General features: G+C 40.4%; 1 protein-coding gene across 1 annotated transcript in view; it reads right to left on the reverse strand.

The window, feature by feature from the left end:
- Positions 1-21,462, reverse strand: part of LPAR1 (lysophosphatidic acid receptor 1) — a 135,670-nt gene that overhangs the window by 75,845 nt on the left and 38,363 nt on the right. The window contains exon 2 of the mRNA XM_028108764.2: positions 5,065-5,224. Within this exon, the coding sequence (XP_027964565.1) occupies positions 5,065-5,109 (45 nt within the window). The 5' untranslated portion in view covers positions 5,110-5,224. The remainder of the gene's footprint in view (positions 1-5,064; positions 5,225-21,462) is intronic.

The raw sequence follows: 21,462 nt of genomic DNA on the forward strand, positions 1-21,462 counted from the left end.
ATAGGAAGTCACTTGGAGGGATAAAAATATCTTTGTTTCCCAGGCTCAAAACCAAGATAGCCACTTCACAAATGACAGACAGAATGAAATACCTTGTAAAATACAGCTAGAACAGAGTCCTCCCTTATTGGAATCCCCAGTGTGGAATCGGAATACCTTTGAAATTCTCAACACCAGTCCTGGGTTTGAGAAAGGCCAAACCATCCATGCATGTTGTGAACCACTTGACCCTTCCATTCAAAAGGAATATGCAACTTTTAATCCATACTCCACCCATGGTTGGATGAAGCACAATTAAAGTACTGCTAACCAGAATTCTAGAAACAGAAACCGGCCATTAAGAGTGGCAAGATTCTTTATTTCCTATCCCACCTCCACCCCATCCCAAGCCCCTACCTGCAGGATATGAACACATTAATTTAACCTAATGGTGAACGTATTCCCATCTGCAAACATTTCCCTAAAGGTTTCCCTGGGCAAGGAACTCTTTATTGGTGCCTGGACTAACACAGCAGTAACTTAGCTACATCGGTCTTCCTGCTGCTGCTAGTCCAGTTTCGCCTCAGTATTTATCTAGCTTCGTAAGAACAAGGTGCTTTCTCAACATGAGAAAACAAAAATCCGCCTTACAGTCTCGTCAGGAGCAAAGCAGGGAATACAAACTTGTCCCACTTCAAAGCACAAGGCCTATCTTTCACTAACTAAACAGTAACCCCAGCCGGAGTAACAATGGAAGCTTTCTTCCCTATTATTGTTTGAAACAATCACAGGCTATTTGTTCATATTAATTAGCTTATATCTAGTATTAGGTAGCCTTGATTAGGAAAATGCTCTTTGTTACCTAATGAATAGAGGAAAACAAAACCAAAAGCTTTTTTTAATTGTTGTTTTTGCCTCAGAAAAGGATTGTCAGGCCTTTCACACTCAAATGTAGGTTTATATTTACACAGGTCCCTGAATTCACTCTAGAAGAACGCAAGTGGATGTGCCAGACAATACCAGGCTAAGCTGATTGAGTGTGCTTATTTCACCTTTGCCTGAGGAGACAGTATATTTAAAAGACTTTTACCTTCTCTGAACCTGGAGAAACCTTAATAATGGGAGAGTAGACATCCATACAGACTCGGGGGCAAAGGCAGGTCAGCCTGGGACTAAAATCTGACTACACAAATTACATGTGAAGAACAGACATACAGATCATCACGAGGTGCATCACTGACCAGAGGACCTGGGAACGAAGTGACCCAGGGATCTGCAGCTCTCCAGAAGAGTAAGCTCCTGGGACCTAATCCCCTTGTTTACTTCCAGGTGGGCTTGGGTTCCTCCAACAATCAGAGACTACGTGTTCCCAGCATTATGTTAAGAATAATGGGACTTGCTACCCTCGTTGAGATTAATTAATGAACTTGTTCAATAGGACTGTCGAAAGTCAGGGTTTGAACCCAGCCCCAAGACTCCAAAGCTACACAGATTTCAAGGGGCGCCCTGAGTGGCTCAGTCGTTAAGCGTCTGCCTTCGGCTCAGGTCATGATCCCAGGGTCCTGGGATCAAGCCCCACATCGGGCTCCCTGCTCAGCGGGAAGCCTGCTTCTCCCTCTCCCACTCCCCCTGCTTGTCTCCCTGCTCTTGCTCTGTCAAATAAATAAAATCTTTAAAAAAAAAAAAAAGAAAAAGATTAATGTTCAGTTCCTCAATGTAGCTTGCAAGGCGCTACAAGAATCTTCTCCAACCTTGTAACCTACCCCATCTACCTCCTCTACAAGCAGAGGTATGCTGATAAATATCTAACAATGGGCTCTTAAGAGTCAGGGACTGTGTGCCAATTTCCATGGTTAAATACTCCACCCTGGCTGATTGCAAGCTACAAGCATGAAGTCAATTGGCTCACACAGTTTCTGAAAACTTAACAATCAGATCTTGGCTGGCTCTAGCACATCTCTGCTTGCAACCTCACACCTCAGCAGACGGCAACTATCCTGAACGAACCTCCAAATGCTGTGCTCTCGCTCTCCCCTTGGGACATTCGACATTCACAAATGTTTCTCCTCCCTTGTCAAAGGAAGGACACATTAGCTCCCAGCCTGGCAGTCTTCCTTCCAGAAGCCTTTCCCTGGCTGCTTTGCTTTACTTCTAAAGTCCCCATACTTCTATCTTAGCAGGTGTGACACCGCTAATTTTTTGTTTCCCTGTCTGTATGTTTCCCACTACATTTCTAAACCCTGTTTCTCTTCCTTATTCTTGGATTCCCCAGGCCTGCCACAGTGAGCTTGTTGAACACTATTAACTAAGATGTACTGAGCACTATGTGCCAGATTTTGTTCTAAGTTGTATACATATTACCTCATTTCACCCTTAAAACAATCCTATGAAGTTGGTTCTGTAATTTTTATGTTCAGTTTGCAGATGAGGAAACCGAGGCCCTCAGAGGGTGGATACCTTTCTCCCACCCCCACGGGCTCAGGTAGTAAACGCTGGAGCCAGGAGTTAAACCCCAGGCAGTGTGACTGGAGAGCCCTTGCACATCCAGCCCAGGGTTTGACTTTTCTTCCCCCCAACTGGCAATTCTCAATGAGAAAATTTTACTTAAATTTAAATTCTCCCTAATGAGAGAAATTAAATATTAAGGGATAGAATGTCATCAGGTAGGGTTAAACTTTAAAGGGACTTTTTCTATCTCCCCAGATCCAATTTTGCACTCTTGGAGAAAACATCATTCCCATTGACAATGTATCTTCTAGACCTTTTACTACGTGCTTACATTAATGTACCATATGGTCATCCCTAAAAACATATGATCTTGTTTTACAGTTTGAATGATATCTTCCTGAATTAGTCTGCATTTTACTTTCTTTTTCCTCCATCAGGTATCCTAGGGAGATATAGCTGTGCTGAGATATATATTTATCATTTTTTTTAACTGCTACATGGTACTTAAAGCATATCAGCAAGCCTGAATTTGTCATTCCACTATCGTATATTCAGAAAGTTTTGTACTTTTTGGCCTTCAACTAATGCTTCAGTGAGTATCTCTATGCATGTCTCCTTGGTGTTTTTCTAATGTAGTTACTGAGATGGGAAGAGGGTATATGCAAAGGGACAGAATTTTAATAGATGCTATCAAATTACCTTCCAGAGTGACTGTACCAATTTACCTTCCCACAGAGGATTTACAAGAGCCCATATTTTCCCCAAGTGTTTATATTAAATACAACATCTTCCTACCTTGGGCGGTGTAAACATTTTCATTAAGTGAGTCATTGAGAAATATTCTCGCGCTCGCCAGCTGATAGTAGCTTGTGTACAAGGAAAGAGGCATGTGGATAAGATGCTCCTCCTGGAGATGCTGAAAAATGCACCAGTGAGACCCAGGGGCTGAAACCTTGCCCAGAAAACCTGTGCTAGGGCCTAACTCACTTCACCAAAGGCTCAGAATGGCTGCTGCCTGGGGACCACCACAGCAGACTCCGACGTGGTGACCTCGGGTAACGGGCACTAAATCTCATCACCCACTGATAAAGTCTCTGCAGCACCAAAAACCCTACTGAGGGGAATGGAAACCAAACAGCCCAAGTCAATGAAATGCTGAAAAAGCAAGATCCATTTGCCAGACAGAGAAATACACATGATGGCGGTCACACTAAACTTTCTGGAAAATACCAAATGTTTTAAAATCTTAAGTAACAGGAGGACTTTAACCAGATGATCCAATTCCAAGGTCTTTTTTTTTTTTTTTTAGAAGAGACAAGAAGCATTTATATATACATGAAGTAAAAACGCTCCCTTCTCCCTCCCCCTTCTCCATTCCCTCCTCCACATACCCCTACCTTGAAATACATACAGAATCTAGTAGCCTGAAAAACGATACAGGACACACACACCAAAAAAAAAAAAAAAAAGTGTGGAAAAACATTCTGTATCATCAAGATTTAAACTTCAAACAATATGGCTCTTTTTTCAAGGGTATACTTTTTTTCTTTAACCTTGGCTTGAAAATGATGATCATGGGGGCGTCTGGGTGGCTCAGTCATTAAACATCTGCCTTCGGCTCAGGTCATGATCCCAGGGTCTAGGGATCGAGCCCCACATCGGGCTGCCTGCTCCTTGGGAAGCCTGCTTCTCCCTCTCTCACTCCCCCTGCTTGTGTTCCCTCTCTTGCTGTGTCTGTCAAATAAATAAATAAAATCTTAAAAAAAAAAAATGATGATCATGAATGAGATGGGGAAGGTCACACTCTAAAAGGGGGAGAAGATGAAGGAAGAGCAGATGGGAAACCAGTTGTTGAGCACCTACTATGTGCTCTGTGTATATCCCACCATTTAATCCATAGAACCATCCCATGAAGTATGGTGACATGAGAAGACATGGAAGCTGAGCGAGGTCAGCACGATGAAGGCCATCCAACCATCAGGATGTGACTTCAGGCCTAATGCTTGCAAAGGCTGTTTCCCCACTAGACCACACTTCCTGCTAAAATGGAAAGAATCCAGTTACTACTCTAGTAGATCTGATTGTAAAATAATCTGCAGGCAATGTTCTTGCCACGTAACTGCTCTTCACTGGACAGAAAAAGTAACGTGTGACTACTGTTCACAAGTTCCTGGAGGTGCATCTTCTTTTCAAAGCTCCTAGAACAGGTCAAGGCAAAATAGTAATTAGAGGAAGCAGACAATGAGACTGCATTCAGAAAACGTCCAAGATGAGATCTGTTCTGAGACAGTTCATTAAAACCCTAAAAAAGCTGAGAGAGGGAAAGCAGCAGGATTGACCGTCAACTGTCTTGACTGGGAATTTGATGCCTATCGGAACAGCCAGACATTCAAAGCACTGAAAACCAAGACCCCGACACACAGAGGCTGGGCTGCTATCATCACTTGCTCATTGTTCCAGCTGCTTCTTGAACTCAATAGCACCTCCCTCACGAAAGCACTGTTATCCAAATGCCCACCAAATGATCACTAGAAGGTTGCACACCATCCCTAGAGTCAGACACACCTTCTGAAATTCAATTTACATATCTGATGAAACTAAGATTAGCCCAAACTTAAGTGAGGTTGAATCACTTACCTGTGGTTGTGAATTTACAGGGGTTGAAGTGAAGGCAGCAACCATGGCAGCTCTGTAGTTGTGGGCAGTGACCAGGCCCCAGCACAGCAGTGCCAGACACAGGAGTCAAGTTACCTTAGTTGTTGATCAGATCACAGTCATGCTAGGAGGAACTGTGTACCTGGAAAAGGACAGGAAAATCCACATTTAGCCTGAGAGGACTAGGGCGTGGGAGTGAAGTACCACTGGCCAGAGGAAGCAAAAATTCCCGTACCATGTACCAACTCCTAGCTTAATGAAAAGTACCCAGAAGGGAGCATCGAACATCTCAGAGCCAGGACTCCAGTCCCACTCAGCCAAATCATGTTAGGTTGATGTACTTTCAGAAGTCCGAATCCAGCTGTCCTTGCTAGCTATTTTGAGGAGGCCATTTCAAGCTGTAAAGCTGGGGACAGGGGGCCCAGTGGAGACATCATTCCATCATTCAACAATAAAGGACCCACGATTGATAACTGCCGTTTAAATACAAAGGGCAAAGAGAATAAGACCATCAAGGGTCTTAAAGATCACCAGTTCAAGTGTACCCATCTGCAGATGGAAAACTGAGGTGTGGAGAAGAAAGAAACTACAGTCCCACATTTCGTTAACAACAGAAGCAGGAATGGAACCACAAACAATTCCCAGTCTCATATGGAATATAAGACAGTGAGTATGTTCCATGTTTACACTTCCTCAGGAAACTTAGTCACCACTAAGATTAAAGAAAGGCAAGACATCCCAAAGTTACAGGAGTCAGTTACAAGAATGAATCAAGTACTCCAACTGGTGGTGGGGGGGCTTCTTCCGTCTTGCCCACGAGTGGGGGAAGAGTGAGGGCATTTCTACAGCCTTTTTGACATCCTCGGAGAGAGGATGCTAGATAGGTACAAAATATAAACAAGTCTCCTGTTACTGATATATTCATTAAGGAAACTCAAAAAGGTGCTGAATTCTCTGCAGTAAAGCATGGCCCCAGTTCTGTCCAAAGACCGGTATGATTGTTTCCACACTGCAATTAGATCCATGGGGAATTTTTTTCATTTTAAGAATTTACGAAAAGTCTTCCCTTCTAAGAAAAGTTCTCATTTTTAGGTTGTTTTCAGACCACCTAACGATATCTTTTCTTTTATTCAAAAGATATTTATTAAACATCTACAGTGAACCAGGAGCATAATGTATAAAACTGAGCCAGCCTCTGACCTCAGGGAGCTTTTGTCTGGAAATATACTTTCTCGTTTCACTAGCATGCAAGATGATACCGCAACACGTCTCAACTACTGGAAGATGATACTTTCCATTATAGCAGAAGTAAAGATTTAACTCTTCAGCTGGACATTTAATCCAAGGCTTCTGAACACCGATTTCTGTGGCACTACTCTGTCCCAGATGGATGATGTCGGGCAAGTCACAAAAGCTCACAACTGTGTCCTAAGAAATAATTTAGGTTTGGCAGCAACTTCTATGAATGTGAAGTTCTGAATTTTTATCCTGTCTTTGCATATTACCCTTCAATACTAGAGTTTCCATCACTTTAGGTTTTATTTAAAACTATGGCTCCTTAAAAATAAATAAATAAATAAATAAATAAATAAATAAATAAAACTATGGCTCCTTCCTAACTTTCTCTTCTCTGTTAGAGTGATTATAGTTATTAACAGGTAAGGGGTAAAGCTGTCAAAGTATTTTGGTATAACATTCAACACTAAATTCCTTAGGTGCCTTAATGTTCTCCTTAATTCTAGCTTTAGGGGGGAAAAAAAGACCTGTTGTTTATCAAACCGCGAATCTAAGTGAACAGCCTGGGAGAAAGGTCTATGTATAGGGGAGTGCCTTTTTGCTTGACTGCCAAGCCTACACTGAGAAAATTATAGGACCCCCATGGTGCACTGTTTTGTACTGAACTTATTCCTGGCATCATTTGTCCCCACCCCTCCTTTTTTTTTATTTTTTCTCTTTCCTTCTCACGTTATTTATAATTCACATCATCTTACTCTATCATATGTGGGGTAGAGACAGATGAATATATAAATAGCATGATAACCAAAAAAACAAAATAAGCAGGCAAGTGAGATTCTATTCTGAAAGACTCACACTATGTGCTCGGGTCCAATATCTAAGTCATTAAGCAATATGACCTTAAAAGATTTTCAATACTCCGAGTACAGAGACTTGCCTGAAAGATGAATAACCACACTGGGATTTAATGAAAGCCTAGGAGATGCTGGGCGCTGAGAAACTCATTTCGCATACAGGTTAAGGCGCATATTGTTAACTCATTTCATGGACAAGAACCCTGAGGCTTTACAAGTTTGTGTAGCATACATAACCAAAGCCACACGGCCCCTTAGACATCCTTGAGACGCATAAGAGCTAGCCCAGATTCTTAGTTTCCTATACTCAAGAAGCAAGCAAGAAAATAAGGCAGAAACTTAACTGCTTTCTCCTAAAGCCGACCTATCGAGTTGTGAGGCTTTTGTGGAACCTTTTCTTACATGATGGGAGTCCTTTATGAAATGGCATATGGTTAACTTAACTCTAAAACTGCAAGGCCTAAGCAATACTACCGCAAAGGGTATAAATCAGCTCTCTTGGGGAAGTGAAGGGCTAAAATTACATTTATAAAACCTATGTACTTCCCAGCTTATTTACCGAAGTGCACAGATCATGGGGGGAGAGACAAGATGACATCCTACATACTGCCATTCGGTCCCCAGCCAAGTAAGCGGTCTCACTGTGACCATACGAGTCTCCCGCTGTCCCAGGCCTCGCAACGTCAACCACAGCATCGCACCGAATTTCTGAAGAAATTCATCCCTCTCTGAACTCTTCCAAGTATCTGGATGCCTGTCCTGTAGTCCTTCCAACCTGCCATGGATCCAGCTCTCGTTTCCTTCGCTTGAGCTGGAAGATTGCGCTCCAGCTAGAGAGAGTCACGGAGCAAAGGGCCCTGTTGACCCCAGCTGCCTTTGGGTCATAACTGTTGCCCTTGCCCTCCTTCTCTACTTCTCTTCATTCTCCATTCTAGGCATCTCTTCTGATCTGTACCATTCTTCCCAAACCACAAACCACTTCTCATGCCCTTCACTTGCAAAAGATCAGCCATCACTTATTTATTTACTGGCCCATTCATCTATTCCTCTATAGTCGTTGAGTATGAATTAACTCATTATCCCTCCCTACAATTCAAAACAGATGTACGAAATACAATCCATAAGTAAGAAAGCTACATAGACTCATTCCCCTGTGCCAGATTACTAGAGAAATCACCAACTGACTCTAAGAATAGGAAATATCGTGAATCAGCCCTAGAAGCCACAGATGGAACCCAGCTATTGTTTGAATTTTCAGAAAAATATACTAAAAAGAATCAACATGGGAGGCTGACAGAAGGACTAAGGTACAACATCCCCTTCATGCGAAACTGCACTGAATGGACAGAAAATAAGCAAATGAGACCCTAACAGACTCATAATGATACTCCTAGCTCAGAGGGATGAGGGGTGGATGGAGTGAAGCCAGGAAGCATTGGTGTACATTTCAAATACACTCACCCCTTAGATGGCCTTCCTGGCTTCAACCGAGCAAGTCATCTCCGGCGGTATGTATACTTCTGATTTACATGTGGCCATGATGACTGCCCCAGAAAACGTGTGGGAAAAAACCCTACCATCTGGCTTCTGACATGGGCAACCTTGCCAAGTGACAATGACCTTAGTAATTACTGAGTGCCACACCAAATACCTAAAAGAAAGTCTTTGGTTCTGAGGCAAACTCCCCTTTGTTTACTTCTGCAGCTGATGCTGGCTCCTTCCCTAGGCCTCAGAGGAAGATGAATTTCTAACTGGCAAATTAATGTGTACTATAAATCTAACCATTTTTCTCTATCTGGACTTGAGTCAAACAGTGACTCATTTCAGTCTCTTGAAAGAACACAGGGCAATACCCAATACTGAATATGCATAGACTTCCCTCTCTATGGATAAGCAACAGAGAAAAATCCAAATCCACTAAGCAAATGAAAAATATTATGGCTCAAGAGAAGGGAAGATTCTAGGATCAGAGCAAATATTTACTTAAGGAATGGGTGTACTATATTAAGAAAAAAACTTTAAAAATTATGAGGTAAGAATGAGTCTGCGTCAACCAGAAAAAAAATCTGATTTATGAACTTGAATGAAGGTGGTCAATAAAGCAGGAAACAGAATAAAAAATAAAGCAAAAGACAGTTTTTATGAAACAGAAGATAAACCAGAGCTTAGTCAGGGAGGTACTTACATGGGTAAAGATTTCAAAGCTGCCATCCCCAAAACATAACAGATGAATGAAAAGTACTAAAGGGGGAAAGAAAGAAGTCATCAATGCTACAACCAGGAAAGAGTAAATTTATCTTTAAAGCTTTAAAAAAGCATTACATATAAATAAAGCCTTTTAGGTGAAGTAGAAAAAAATTCCAGACTTTAAATTTGTGTATCCTTCTGCAGAAAGCTCTATATAGTCTGGCAGAAACCAAGTAGAAAAAAATACTCTGAACCTCAAACCTGGAGAAACAAGATGTGATATAAGAAGGTCCGAAATAGCATCGGAAGCCAGCCTTAGAGCATCTAAGAACTAATGCTCTTCTCTGGATTCTAAGCAGATGAAAACAGAACAATAGTAACACCAGAAAGGTAACACTGCACCCATTGAAACAAAAACAGGCTACTTAACAAATGCTAATTCAAAATGCAGTAGAAAGATTGGAATATCAAGTTAAGAAACTTGCCCAAAATGTAGAGCAAAAAAAAAAAAAAACAAAGGAAAAGAGAATAATAAAAAGGAGAAAGGTAGGGGACTAGTCAAGGAGATCCAATAGCTAAAGAAAAGCAATTCCAGAATGAAATAATAAAAGAAATGGGGGATGGGAGGAGTCACATAACTCAAAACATTTCCTAAAATGGAAAAGTCATAAATTTGTTGATTATTAGGGTCCACTGAGTGCCTACTTGCCCACCTCAACTGATTTTAATATGCCAACATTAAGCACATCATTATGAAAAATTTTTAAATGGTAGAGATAGGAAAAAATCCTGTCACCAATCAGAAATTGGGGGTGAGTGGTAGGGGTGCTCATAAACAAAGAATTGGGGATCAGAAAGTCTTTGGACTTCTCAACAGCAACCGGGAAGCTAGAAGGCAGTAAGGCAAAGAGTCAGGTGATTTACAACCTACAATTCTGTTGGAGGATGTTCTTGGGCAAAACAGGAAGGAAAATAAGAAAATGAAAGGCATATAATACAGGAATTGGAGTTCAATACAGGAGAAAAATAAAAGGAATTTCTGGCATCATTGAGAAAAGAGATCCCTGGATGACAGGTAATAGGATTCAAAAAAGAGCCTGGGCAAAAAAAAAAAAAAACTGTCCATCTGGATACATCGAGAGCAAACTTCTAGAACTGACAAGAGTTTGGGACTGAATGAGTACACAGAATACGAAGCACACAGAACACAAACATAAAAAGAAGGATTAAAATTTTCTCTTTTATAAGGATTTGTAGAAGAGAAGCATTCATAGAATTCTAGACAGGTCCACTACTAACAACACTAACAAGGTCATGATGGCATTAACACTGAATAATGAATGGCCTAATCAAAATCATGACCTAACTGTATTAGGACAAAGAGGTACAGGATGGGAATGTGTGTACGGCACATCTTCCCCGTGGGACAGCAAGAAATATTTAAAACTGATAGATCAAAAAGTGTAAGTAAAGATCTTAGAGATGCAATGAAATTACTGAACAAAGCCACCAAAACAACTGAAAATGCTAGGCATGTTGAGGGAAAATGGTAGGGAGAGAAGAGCTCCTTTTCTTAAGCAAGCTTCATATAGCTACTTGATACTTTAAGTCACAAACATGTAGAACTTTAAAAAATAAGAGTAAAAAAAAAAAAGGAATAGTATCAGGGCTGACACTAAAAATTTAAAACTACAACAGGCAGAAGTGTCACAACAGAAAACCAAGTTGATGCCATGGAAGAGGAGCTTGAGAAAAACTACACACACTTAGAGTAATAGAATTTACTAGACTGATTAGACAATATGGCTATGGAGCACAGAAAGTAGAGATTCAATATAAAAATAACTGGTAGATCTGAGGGCAAATGGCACAATAGTTACCTAACAATAAAAGCAAACTTTTTTTAAAAGATGATGGAGAAGATTTAAAGAGCTCACCACAAAACAATAGAAAAAAACAGATAAGATGCACTAAATCAAAATTAAGAACTTCTGTGCAAAGGACATAATCAAAAGTAAAAGTACAGTCCATGGAATGGGAGAAAATATTTGCAAATCCTAAATCTAAAAAGGAGTTTAATATCCAGAATGTATAAAGAACTCCTACAACTCAATAACAAAATCAAGCAATCCAATTAAAAGATGAACAAAAGACTTGAACAAACATTTCTCCATATACAGATGGCCAAAAAGCAAAGAACAAGATAGTCAACATCACCAATCGTTAGGGAAATGCACATCAAAACCACGATGAGATACCACCTCACATCCATTAGAATGGTTGCTATCAAAAAAGCAGAAAGTAAGTATTGTTAGGGATGTGAAGATTGGAACCTTTATTTTACTGCTGGTGGCATTTACTGGGAACATGGCTCAGCTGCTATAGAAAACAGGATGGCGGTTCCTCAAAAAGTTAAGAATGGAATCATCATAAGACCCAGCAATTCCACTTCTGGATATACAACCAAAGGAACTGAAAGCAGGGTCTCAAAAGAGGTATTTGTACACCCATGTTCCTAGCAGCATTATTCACAGTAGCCAAAAAGTAGAAGCAACTCAAGTGCCCATCAACGAGTGAATGGATGAACAATGTGGTACATAAATACAATGGAATATTACTCAGTGTTAAAAAGGCAGAACACTCTGATCCGTATTACAACATGGATAAACCTTGAGGGCATTATGGTAAGTGAAGTAAGCCAGTAATGAAAAGATAAATACTTTGTGGGCGCCTGGGTGGCTCAGTTGGTTAAGCGACTGCCTTCGGCTCAGGTCATGATCCTGGAGTCCCAGGATCGAGTCCCGCATCGGGCTCCCTGCTCAGCAGGGAGTCTGCTTCTCCCTCTGACCCTCTTCCCTCTCGTGCTATCTCTCATTCTCTCTCTCTCAAATAAATAAATAAAATCTTTAAAAAAAAAAAAGATAAATACTTTGTAATTCCACTCATATGAGGTGCCTAAAGTAGTCAAATTCACAGAGACAGAAAGTGAAAGGGTGGTCGCCAGGATCTGCGAGGAGGAGGAAATGGGGAGCTGTTGTTGAATGGGTACAGCATTTCAGTTTGGCCAGATGAAACGTTCTGGAGATCTGTTTACCAACAATGTGAATATACTTAACACTATTTAAACTTGAAAATGGTTTAGACAGTAAATTTTATCTTATGTATCTGTTACCATAATTAAAAGGGGGGGAAACAAGAGCTCACCACATTCCAGGTAAAATATGAAGTACATTACCTGCAACTGAAACACAGATCTGTTAAGTTACTAAACTGCAAGAGTTAAAAGAATTCCCATTAAAATAAAAATCAAGTGGGGGCGAAAAATTAGGCTGTACACAGCCACCATCCTGACCACAACAGATAAGATAGGAGCAAATTTCATGATTTCGTCAGAAATATGGAATGACTCAAAAAGCATATGTTCACCCAAATTGTCATTTACTTCCAATAGCAAGAACAAGACACTTTTATTAAATACAATCAGGATATATTTCACCCTGAAAAATCCACTCGATGGCATAATGCAACTGACCGTGTGATAAATAAAAATAAGGTGCTGAGGAGAGCCTCAGCACGAGCAGCCGGTCAGTGTAAACACAGAATACCTGTGATCGTAACAGGACCAAAAAATGCAGTTATTATAACTAATAACAGCTATATAATTGAAATGCATATAGCTGTAATGAGCTAAGATAAAAACTCCAGAAAATCAGGGCGCCTGGGTGGCTGAGTCAGTTAAGTATCTGACTCTTGGTTGCAGCTCAAGTCATGATATCAGGGTCGTGAGGTCGAGCACCGCATCAGGCTCTGGGCGAGTCTGCTTATCCCTCTCCGTCTGCACCCGCTCCCCTCTGCTCGCTCTCTTTAAAACAAATAAATAATATTAAAAACAAAACAAAACAAAAACTCCAGAAAATTGCAAGAAAAAGGAAAACATTCTTCACCTTTTGAGTTAATCAATACTGTTTTATTTCTAAGGTCAATAAAAGGAGAATTTCAGGCTCAAAGAGCCTAAAAAGGAAAAGGGGGGGTGGGGAAATGGGTGACTAAGGGTCCATGGTACATTTTTTAGCTCAATTTCCTATCCTTACACCACTGCTTCCCACAAAACCAGTGAGGCAAATGGTCCAGCTGGGATGAAGAAAGCTGTGATCACAGGGTCCATTTGCTTCTCATGCAGAGTTAGAACAAAGAAATCAGAAAAGCACTTAAGAAACCAAATCATTTCTTCATGTTTTGTTTTAAAATACCGTCTCTACCTGTCGCAGCAGAAACTTTTCCTCTCTTCTTCAAAGTATCAGGTCCAAGATCTTGCTTCAATATATTCACTGAAGACAATACGTTTTGTGTTCTTAAATCTTTTCTTTTCCTACATATAGGATCAGTGTTTCCATTTGCTTCTCCAGCTTTTCAATCAGACCTTTCATTCTACACTTGGCCTAAAAGTCTATCATTCTTTCCATATGACACTCAGCTGATGCATTCCAAGGAAGGGATACACGTGGCCTGCAGAAGGAGAAACGAAAGCACCACCATCGCCAGGTTTAACATGTATCTTATCTGTTCAGAGTCCAGTATTCTACAGATAGAAGAAACTGGCCCAAAAGTACCTAAAGAAACTCACTGTTCTGATTTCTAAGAGTGCACTGACAGGCATACTGTTTTCACTTTTGAACAGTGCTCTTGACTGGGAGAGATACTATCCTGAAATGTATCAAAATAACCAGGAATTGTTAGAACACAATTGGCAGAAAAATCTCAGAACAGTTGTCACTACTAAAGCGGAAGATGTGTTGGCCATACTCTGCTTACAGTCTCAAACTCAAGCTAGCTTGTGTTACGTTGCTTAGAAGATGGGGGGAGAGGGGTTGTAGTTTTAGTAAGAGTGGATCAGGAATGGGCTACAGTTACAGGTTTCAGAGTTAGAGAAAAATGAACAAGTGAGTATACTCACTCACAAAGGAGGAGAAAAGGGATGGGAATGAAGGAAGAAAAATCATCTTTTTAAAAGGATGGAGAAAATCCTCTTGAAAGGTAGGACAAATTTCTTTATTCTGTTTCTTTCCACAGGCCAAGGCGCACAATGTCTAAGCTCTGGGTCTCCTTGGTATCTCACGCCACGACCCTCAGACATCTGCACAGGGACCCAGAGTAGTGCAAAGACTAATGGGACTCAGGACTTGCATCTAAGGGAACGAAGAAGTACCCTGAAGCATAGCATGGATAAATTTTACTGAGGAATGTTTGGGGAGGGAGCCTCTGAGCCATGCTGGAGTATTTGAGGTCCCTCAGTTTCAAGACAAGGAGAATTACCACTTCTGTAACCAAGTCTCGGGCCAAGCTAGACTACGCCAAACATAGCCACTGGAGGAGATAGAGGATATTTCCTTCTGAGAGCAAGTGCATGTTTCTAAAGTCAGAATTCCTAAATGGCCTACAACTGAAGGAGTATGAACATGCATATTCATGTTAGTGGAGGTGAGGGAAAGGGAAAAGCGGAAGAAAGGAGAGTAAATGGGAGTGGGAGCAAAGTATCCAAATAGCGGGCCAGAATACAGAAGTCTACAGCTGTGATAAGAACAGTGATTCAGCCCAGAATAACAGTTTGTAACAGCAAAGGATTCCGTTAACAAAGGCATCTAGGAATTTATACTGTGTAAAGAATACTAAGAGCAAAGATTTTGCTACAAGGAGGCTCAGTGCATTATCATATATGACTGGCAAATTTTAGAAACAATCTAAACATCTAATACTACAATACTTGCCAAATTGAGTTATTAAAACTGTTTACATACAATTTTATATAATAAAATTTATACAATAAAAATTAAATTGTACTGAAATTGTGTATCTATACACCCCCTCATTTGGGAAAGCATACAAAGACAATACATACGTTATTTACTAAGCCCTGAGATGGTACATGATATCACTCAGAATATCTTGTTTTGCCAGAAAGACAGCACTCAAAAATTATGGAGACACGTTGAAAGAACAGGGAAATTAGCTTGAAGGGCACCCCCCTGGCCTAAAATAAAAATTTTTGAGCTTCAACATAAATGACAGTAACAGCTTTATAATCCTTTAAATAGAAATCCAGGAGTTCATTTTAATGTAAATAAACTAATAAAAGTTTGGTAAGAAATGGAATATTTACATAGACCCAAATACTTTCCCACAAAATCTGTATTCATTACAAAAGCAAATCAGTAGCTTTACAGTGGAGAAGTCTGGAAGACACCACCTTAATCAAGTCTTCAAAGTAAACATCATGGGAAATTGTAACAAAATTGACATTGTACACCACCTGACAAGATGTAATGAGAAGAACACAGCATCCCTTCTTTGATATTCCTGCCAAAGGTTCAAAATCTGAATTTAATCAAAAGGAAACACAGGCCAAACCCAAACTGAGGGACATTATGCAAAATAACTTTCCCATAATCTTTAAGTTTTACTTACTGACGTAATCTCTACACCCAACGTGGGGCTCGAACTCACGACCCTGAAATCAAGAGTCATGGGCTCTTCCGACTGAGCCAGCCAGGCACCCCATCCTATAATCTTTAAAAGATTAGGTCATAAAAGGGGAAAAAACACTGAGAAACTGTTCCATGTTAAAGAAGACAAGAGACATGACAAATGAATACGATGCAAGATTCTGGACTGGATCCTTTGCTATAAAGGAGATTATTGAGATAAGCTGGGGAAAGTTCAGCAGGATCTGAAAATTAGATACAATAACGATGCTCATCTCCTAATTTTGACAGTGGCCTTGTGACTATGTGAAGAACGTCCTTGTATATAGGAAATATATTCTATAGTATTTGAGGGTGTCAACATCATGTCAACAAGTCACTCCTCACTGACTTGGTGAGATAAAAGTCCCTTCCTACTTTTGTACTCGCAACTTTTCTGTAAGTCTGAAAGAGGAGGGACAGGTGGAGGTTGAGGAGGGGAGAAGCAGGGGCAGCAGAAGCCCTGCCATCTACGAGAAAATGTGTTTAATTGGAAAGGAGTGTTCATGTGTCACCATTTAACATACGAATACACATGCCCCAGAATCAACTGAATTTTACAAAATTTAATCTGGTTAGGAGTTACTGTTACAAATTACAGGACTACCCCAGACACACATGGGCCTGATTTCAGAGAAGACAGGAAAAGATGTCTCAGACAAATGGCTGCGTATAAGGGGCATGTTGCCAAAAGTCAAAGAGGTCTTTTGAAAAAGGAGAAGTCTGGACCACAGCACATAGTGCAGGCAGCATCACACCACTAAGTTTTGCTTTAGTTGCAAACCTAAAGAAGTATTATAGTACAGAAGAGATACATTCACATGCAACACAACACAAAGGAAAAGGCAGATGCCCCAGCAATGTGGCTTTAAGAGCCTATCTTCTGTTTCCAGGCTATGGGGGGAAATGTGACAAGGTACCACGTTCTTTGAAGATGGTAGATTATGAAATTTCTTCTGCCTACCCGTGAGAATAATCTCTTCCAGATGTTGTTTGGCGCACAATGTGCTATTCAGAAATATGAACGTTTTATTTATTTTTGAAGTTCAAGAGCCAAATAAGAAACCTAGTTTCCTTCACTAATCTCTAATTAAACTGGAGATAAGTTCCCTTAAAAAAAAAAAAAAAAAGTCCTGTACATCCTAAGTCTAGACTTAGACATCCTGGCCAACGTTTTGAGGAGGAAAAAAATAATACCTGTTGAATACAATTCTAGTTCTCTTCCTTGCCATGGGAAAAATGAGGCGCTTAATTTAATTTCCTTTCCCGCTCTTAACATACACCACTGTTCCTCAGTGAAGTTGCTCCTGGCAATCTCTCTCTAAAACAGACTCCCTTAGAACAGTAAGTATGGGGGGAAATCTAAAGAACACTAGGATTGTGTGACAGCAAGAATTATTCCCAGCAGGGCGGAGGATATGTAAATACCATCGTTTCCTGAGAATTCACATACGTGCTTTCGCCACACTTGAAAGGTCAGTAAGGAAAGGCTGGCCTCGTTCGTTAATATAACAATTTCATGAGTCACATTTCAAAACATTATCACCCCTGTTGAAGAAATTAGGAATGTGAAGCAAAGGGAATTGAAGGGCTCTCCTCAGTTCGCAATGATTTAGTAACTATGAAAACACAAAGGGGCCCCTCCCCGAACTTACGTGAATGGTATTCTAAGTCTTGTTTTCCTCTTATGAAAGGATTTTAAATGTGACAGTGGTTATCTTTTTATTTTTTTTAATAATTTTTTATTGTTATGTTAATCACCATACATTACATCATTAGTTCTCGATGTAGGGTTCCGTGATTCATTGTTTGTGCATCACACCCGGTGCTCCACACAGAACGTGCCCTCTTTAATACCCATCACCAGGCTAGCCCATCCCCCCACCCCCCTCCCCCCCAGAACCCTCAGTGTGTTTCTCAGAGTCCATCGTCTCTTTTAAAATTATTGTTGAAGGTGTTTATCAGGAAAGCAGCAGAAAGTGGAAAGGCAAAGGAGCCTTTTTACAAACTGCAAAGAGATAGTCAAACCGCCAAGTAGCCACAGAACCCCTATGCCTGAGACACGACCTAAAAACCAGCTGGAAACCTAAAAACAGCTGTGAGACCCCACTTTAAAGACTTCTGACCATCTAATCATCAGTCTGAAAAATGCTATCCTACTTGTTCAGAAAAATCACAGGGGGAAATCCAAATATGTAAAGAACGGAGGGTGTCCTACAGGAAAACATCTCGCTAGCGTGAAAAGATACGATACGGCTAAGCCCGAGAGATGAGAACGCACAACAAAATTAAAAAGGGAATTCTGGTAGAAAAGGAATCAGAAAAAAAAGTTTTGCTCAACGGATGCTACCTGAAAAATCTGGAAGAAGGGAAAAAAAAAAAAAAAAACTCCACCAACCAGACTCAGTGGCAACAGTTTCTACCTGACCAAGAATTTCCTGGGGCTTAAAAAAGGAAGGAGGGTGCTGGAGAGCCGGGGTGCGTGTGGTTGCCATTGTAAGCCAAGTCATGGAGGAAAAAATAAGCAGGCAACAGATCTATAAATCCTTTGGGTTCCAAGATGTCTTCATTTTACACTACTATGGCTCTGGTTCCAAGAAACTGAATGTGGTGTGCTCAGTCCATAGCCAAGAAGTGGATCCAGAGGCAAGAGGAACCGGTCACCTCTCTAAGGAGCCATCCCAGTTTGAGTGGTGGTGGAGGTGACCAGGAGGACAAGCGAGGACTCTTCTCCTGCTGAGGCCTAATGGTTTCGTTTTGGAGGCTGATCTCAGATCCATGTTACATGAACTCCTCTCAGCTGGAGTTCATAGCGCCACACTGATTTCTTTTGGCCCCAATCCTGCATCGCAGCTGTTTATACTTATTTGAGGTATGGTGTATTTTGAAACAAAATGAACCAGATTTCCCCTACTGCCTATGTCAGTGCCTGGTAATGGAAAACATTAACTCTTTCACAACCAGGATACTGACAAGTGTAGTACATCCATCATATGCAGGAAGACCCAAAGGAGACAGGGATCTGGAGCTGGGAGAGTTCTCCAAGTAAGCTTATTTCAAAGCAAAGGGCAGATATTCCACCATTTACATAGTTTCTGGAACCCGTCCATCTCCATACGCAGTCAGTTTACAGGTTTTAAAACAGCAAGAGTCGTGAGTTCGAGCAATTATATGCCAACAAACTGGACAATCTAGAAGAAATAGATAAATTCCTAAAAACATACAAGACTACCAAGACTAAATCATAAATAGAAAATGTGAGATCAAACACAGTAAGGAGATAGAAACAGTGATCAAAAACCTCCCAACAAAGAAAAAGCCAGGACTAGATAGTTTTGCTGGTGAATTCTACCAAACATTTAAAAAAGAATCAATGCCAATCCTTTTCAAACGAGAAAGGAATACTCCTAAACCCATTTTATGAGGCCAACATTAACCCGACACAAAAGCCAGATAAAGATACTACAAGAAAACATAAGCCAGGGGCACCTAGGCGGCTCAGATGGTTGGGCGTCTGCCTTCGGCTCGGGTCGTGATTCTGGGGTCCTGGAATCAAGCCATGCGTCGGGCTCCTGGCTCGGCGGGGAGCCTGCTTCTCCCTCTCTCTCTGCCTCCCCCCCTGCTCATGCTCTCTCTATCTGTGTCTCAGATGAATAAATGAAATCTTAAAAAAAAAAAAAAAACCATAAGCCAATATCCCTGATAAACACAGGTGCAAGGGATGCCTGGGTGGCTCAGTCGGTTAAGTGCCTGCCTTTGGCTCAGGTCATGATCCCAGGGTCCTGGGATGGAGCCCCATGTAGGACTTCCTACTCATAGGGAGCCTGCTTCTCCCTCTCCCTCTGCCCGCCACTCCCCCTGCTTGTGTGCGCTCTGTCTCAAATAAAATCTTAAAAAAGGGGTGGGGTGGCTCAGTTGGTTAAGCAACTGCCTTCGGCTCAGGTCATGATCCTGGAGTCCCAGGATCGAGTCCCACATCGGGCTCCCTGCTCAGCAGGGAGTCTGCTTCTCCCTCTGACCCTCTTCCCTCTCGTGCTCTCTCTCTCTCTTTCTCTCTCTCTCGTTCTCTCTCTCAAATAAAATCTTAAAAAAAAAAAACCACAGGTGCAAAAATTCTCAAAATTTTAGCAAACCAAATTCAATAGCACACGAAAAGGATCATACAGCATGATCAAGTGGGATTTAACACTGGGGTGCAAGGATGGTTCAACATACACAAATCAGTAAGCATGATACAACCACATCAATAAAGGATAAAAATCTTATGATCCTCTCAACAAATGCAGAAAAAGCATTTGACAAAATGTGACATCTGTTCATAATAAAAACTCTCAACAAATTGGGAATAGAAGGAACATACCTCAAAGTAATAAAGGCCACATATGACAAACTCACAACTAACATTATGCCCAAGAGTGAAAGGCTGAAAGCTTTCCCACTTTCAGTCCCAGATCAGGACTATAGGCAAAGATGGCCACTCTCACTACTCCTATATACTGTATTGGAAGTTCTAACTAAAGCAATTAGGCAAAAAAATAAAAGGCATCCAAATCAGAAAGGAAGAAAAGTCGTCTGTGTTTGCAGATGATATGATCTTATAAAAAAGAAAATCTCAAAGACTGCACCAAAAACATCCTGTGTTTTTTGGCTAAATAATATGTGGTGTATATATGTACAATGAAATATTATTTAGCCATAAAAAACAAAAATCATTTGTTTCTATGCACTACCAACTATCTGAAAAAGAAATAAAACAATCCCATTTATAATGGCATCAAAAACAATAAAATGCTTAAGAATAATTATTTGATGAAGACAGTAAAGAGCTATATGCTGAAAATTAGAAGACTGATGAAAAAAATTGGAAGACACGAATGGAAGATATCCTGTGTTCATGGATAAGAATATTGTTAAAATGTCCATACTACTACCAAAAGCCATCTATCAATTCAATACATTCTCTAGCAACATTCCAGTGGCATTTTTCATAGCAATAGAAAAAATCCTAAAATTCATATGGAACCACAAAAGATCCCAAATAGCCATTGTTCCTAAGAATCATAAACCTAGAGGTACCACAATTCCTGATTTCAAACTTTATTATAAGCTATAGTAATCAAAACAATATGGTACTGACATAAAAACAAACACATAAACAACTGAAACAGAACTGAGGCTTGAGAAATAATACCAACATATATGATCAACTAATATTTGATAAGGGAGCTAAGAATACTCAGTGGGGGAAAGGATAGTCTTTTCCACAAAGGTGCTGAGAAAACTGGATATCCACATGCAAAAGAAGAATGAAACTGTATTCCTTTTTCCACTACTCATAAAAATTAACTCAAAATGAATCAAAGACTTAAGACCAAAATTATAAAACCACCCGAAGAAAACTACAATATCCTTGACATTGGCCTTGGCAACAATTTTTTGAAAATGACACCAAAAGTACAAATAACAAAAGTAAAAATAAATAAGCAGGACTATATCATACTAAAAAGTCTCTGCACAGCAAAAGAAATAATCAACAAAATGAAAAGGCACCTACAGAATGGGAGAAAAAAAAACTGCAAACCATC

Source organism: Eumetopias jubatus, unplaced genomic scaffold, assembly GCF_037043125.1.
Source record: "Eumetopias jubatus isolate StellerSeaLion01/CBP00866 unplaced genomic scaffold, mEumJub1_p1.0 scaffold_15, whole genome shotgun sequence".
Taxonomy (NCBI): Eukaryota; Metazoa; Chordata; class Mammalia; order Carnivora; family Otariidae; genus Eumetopias; species Eumetopias jubatus.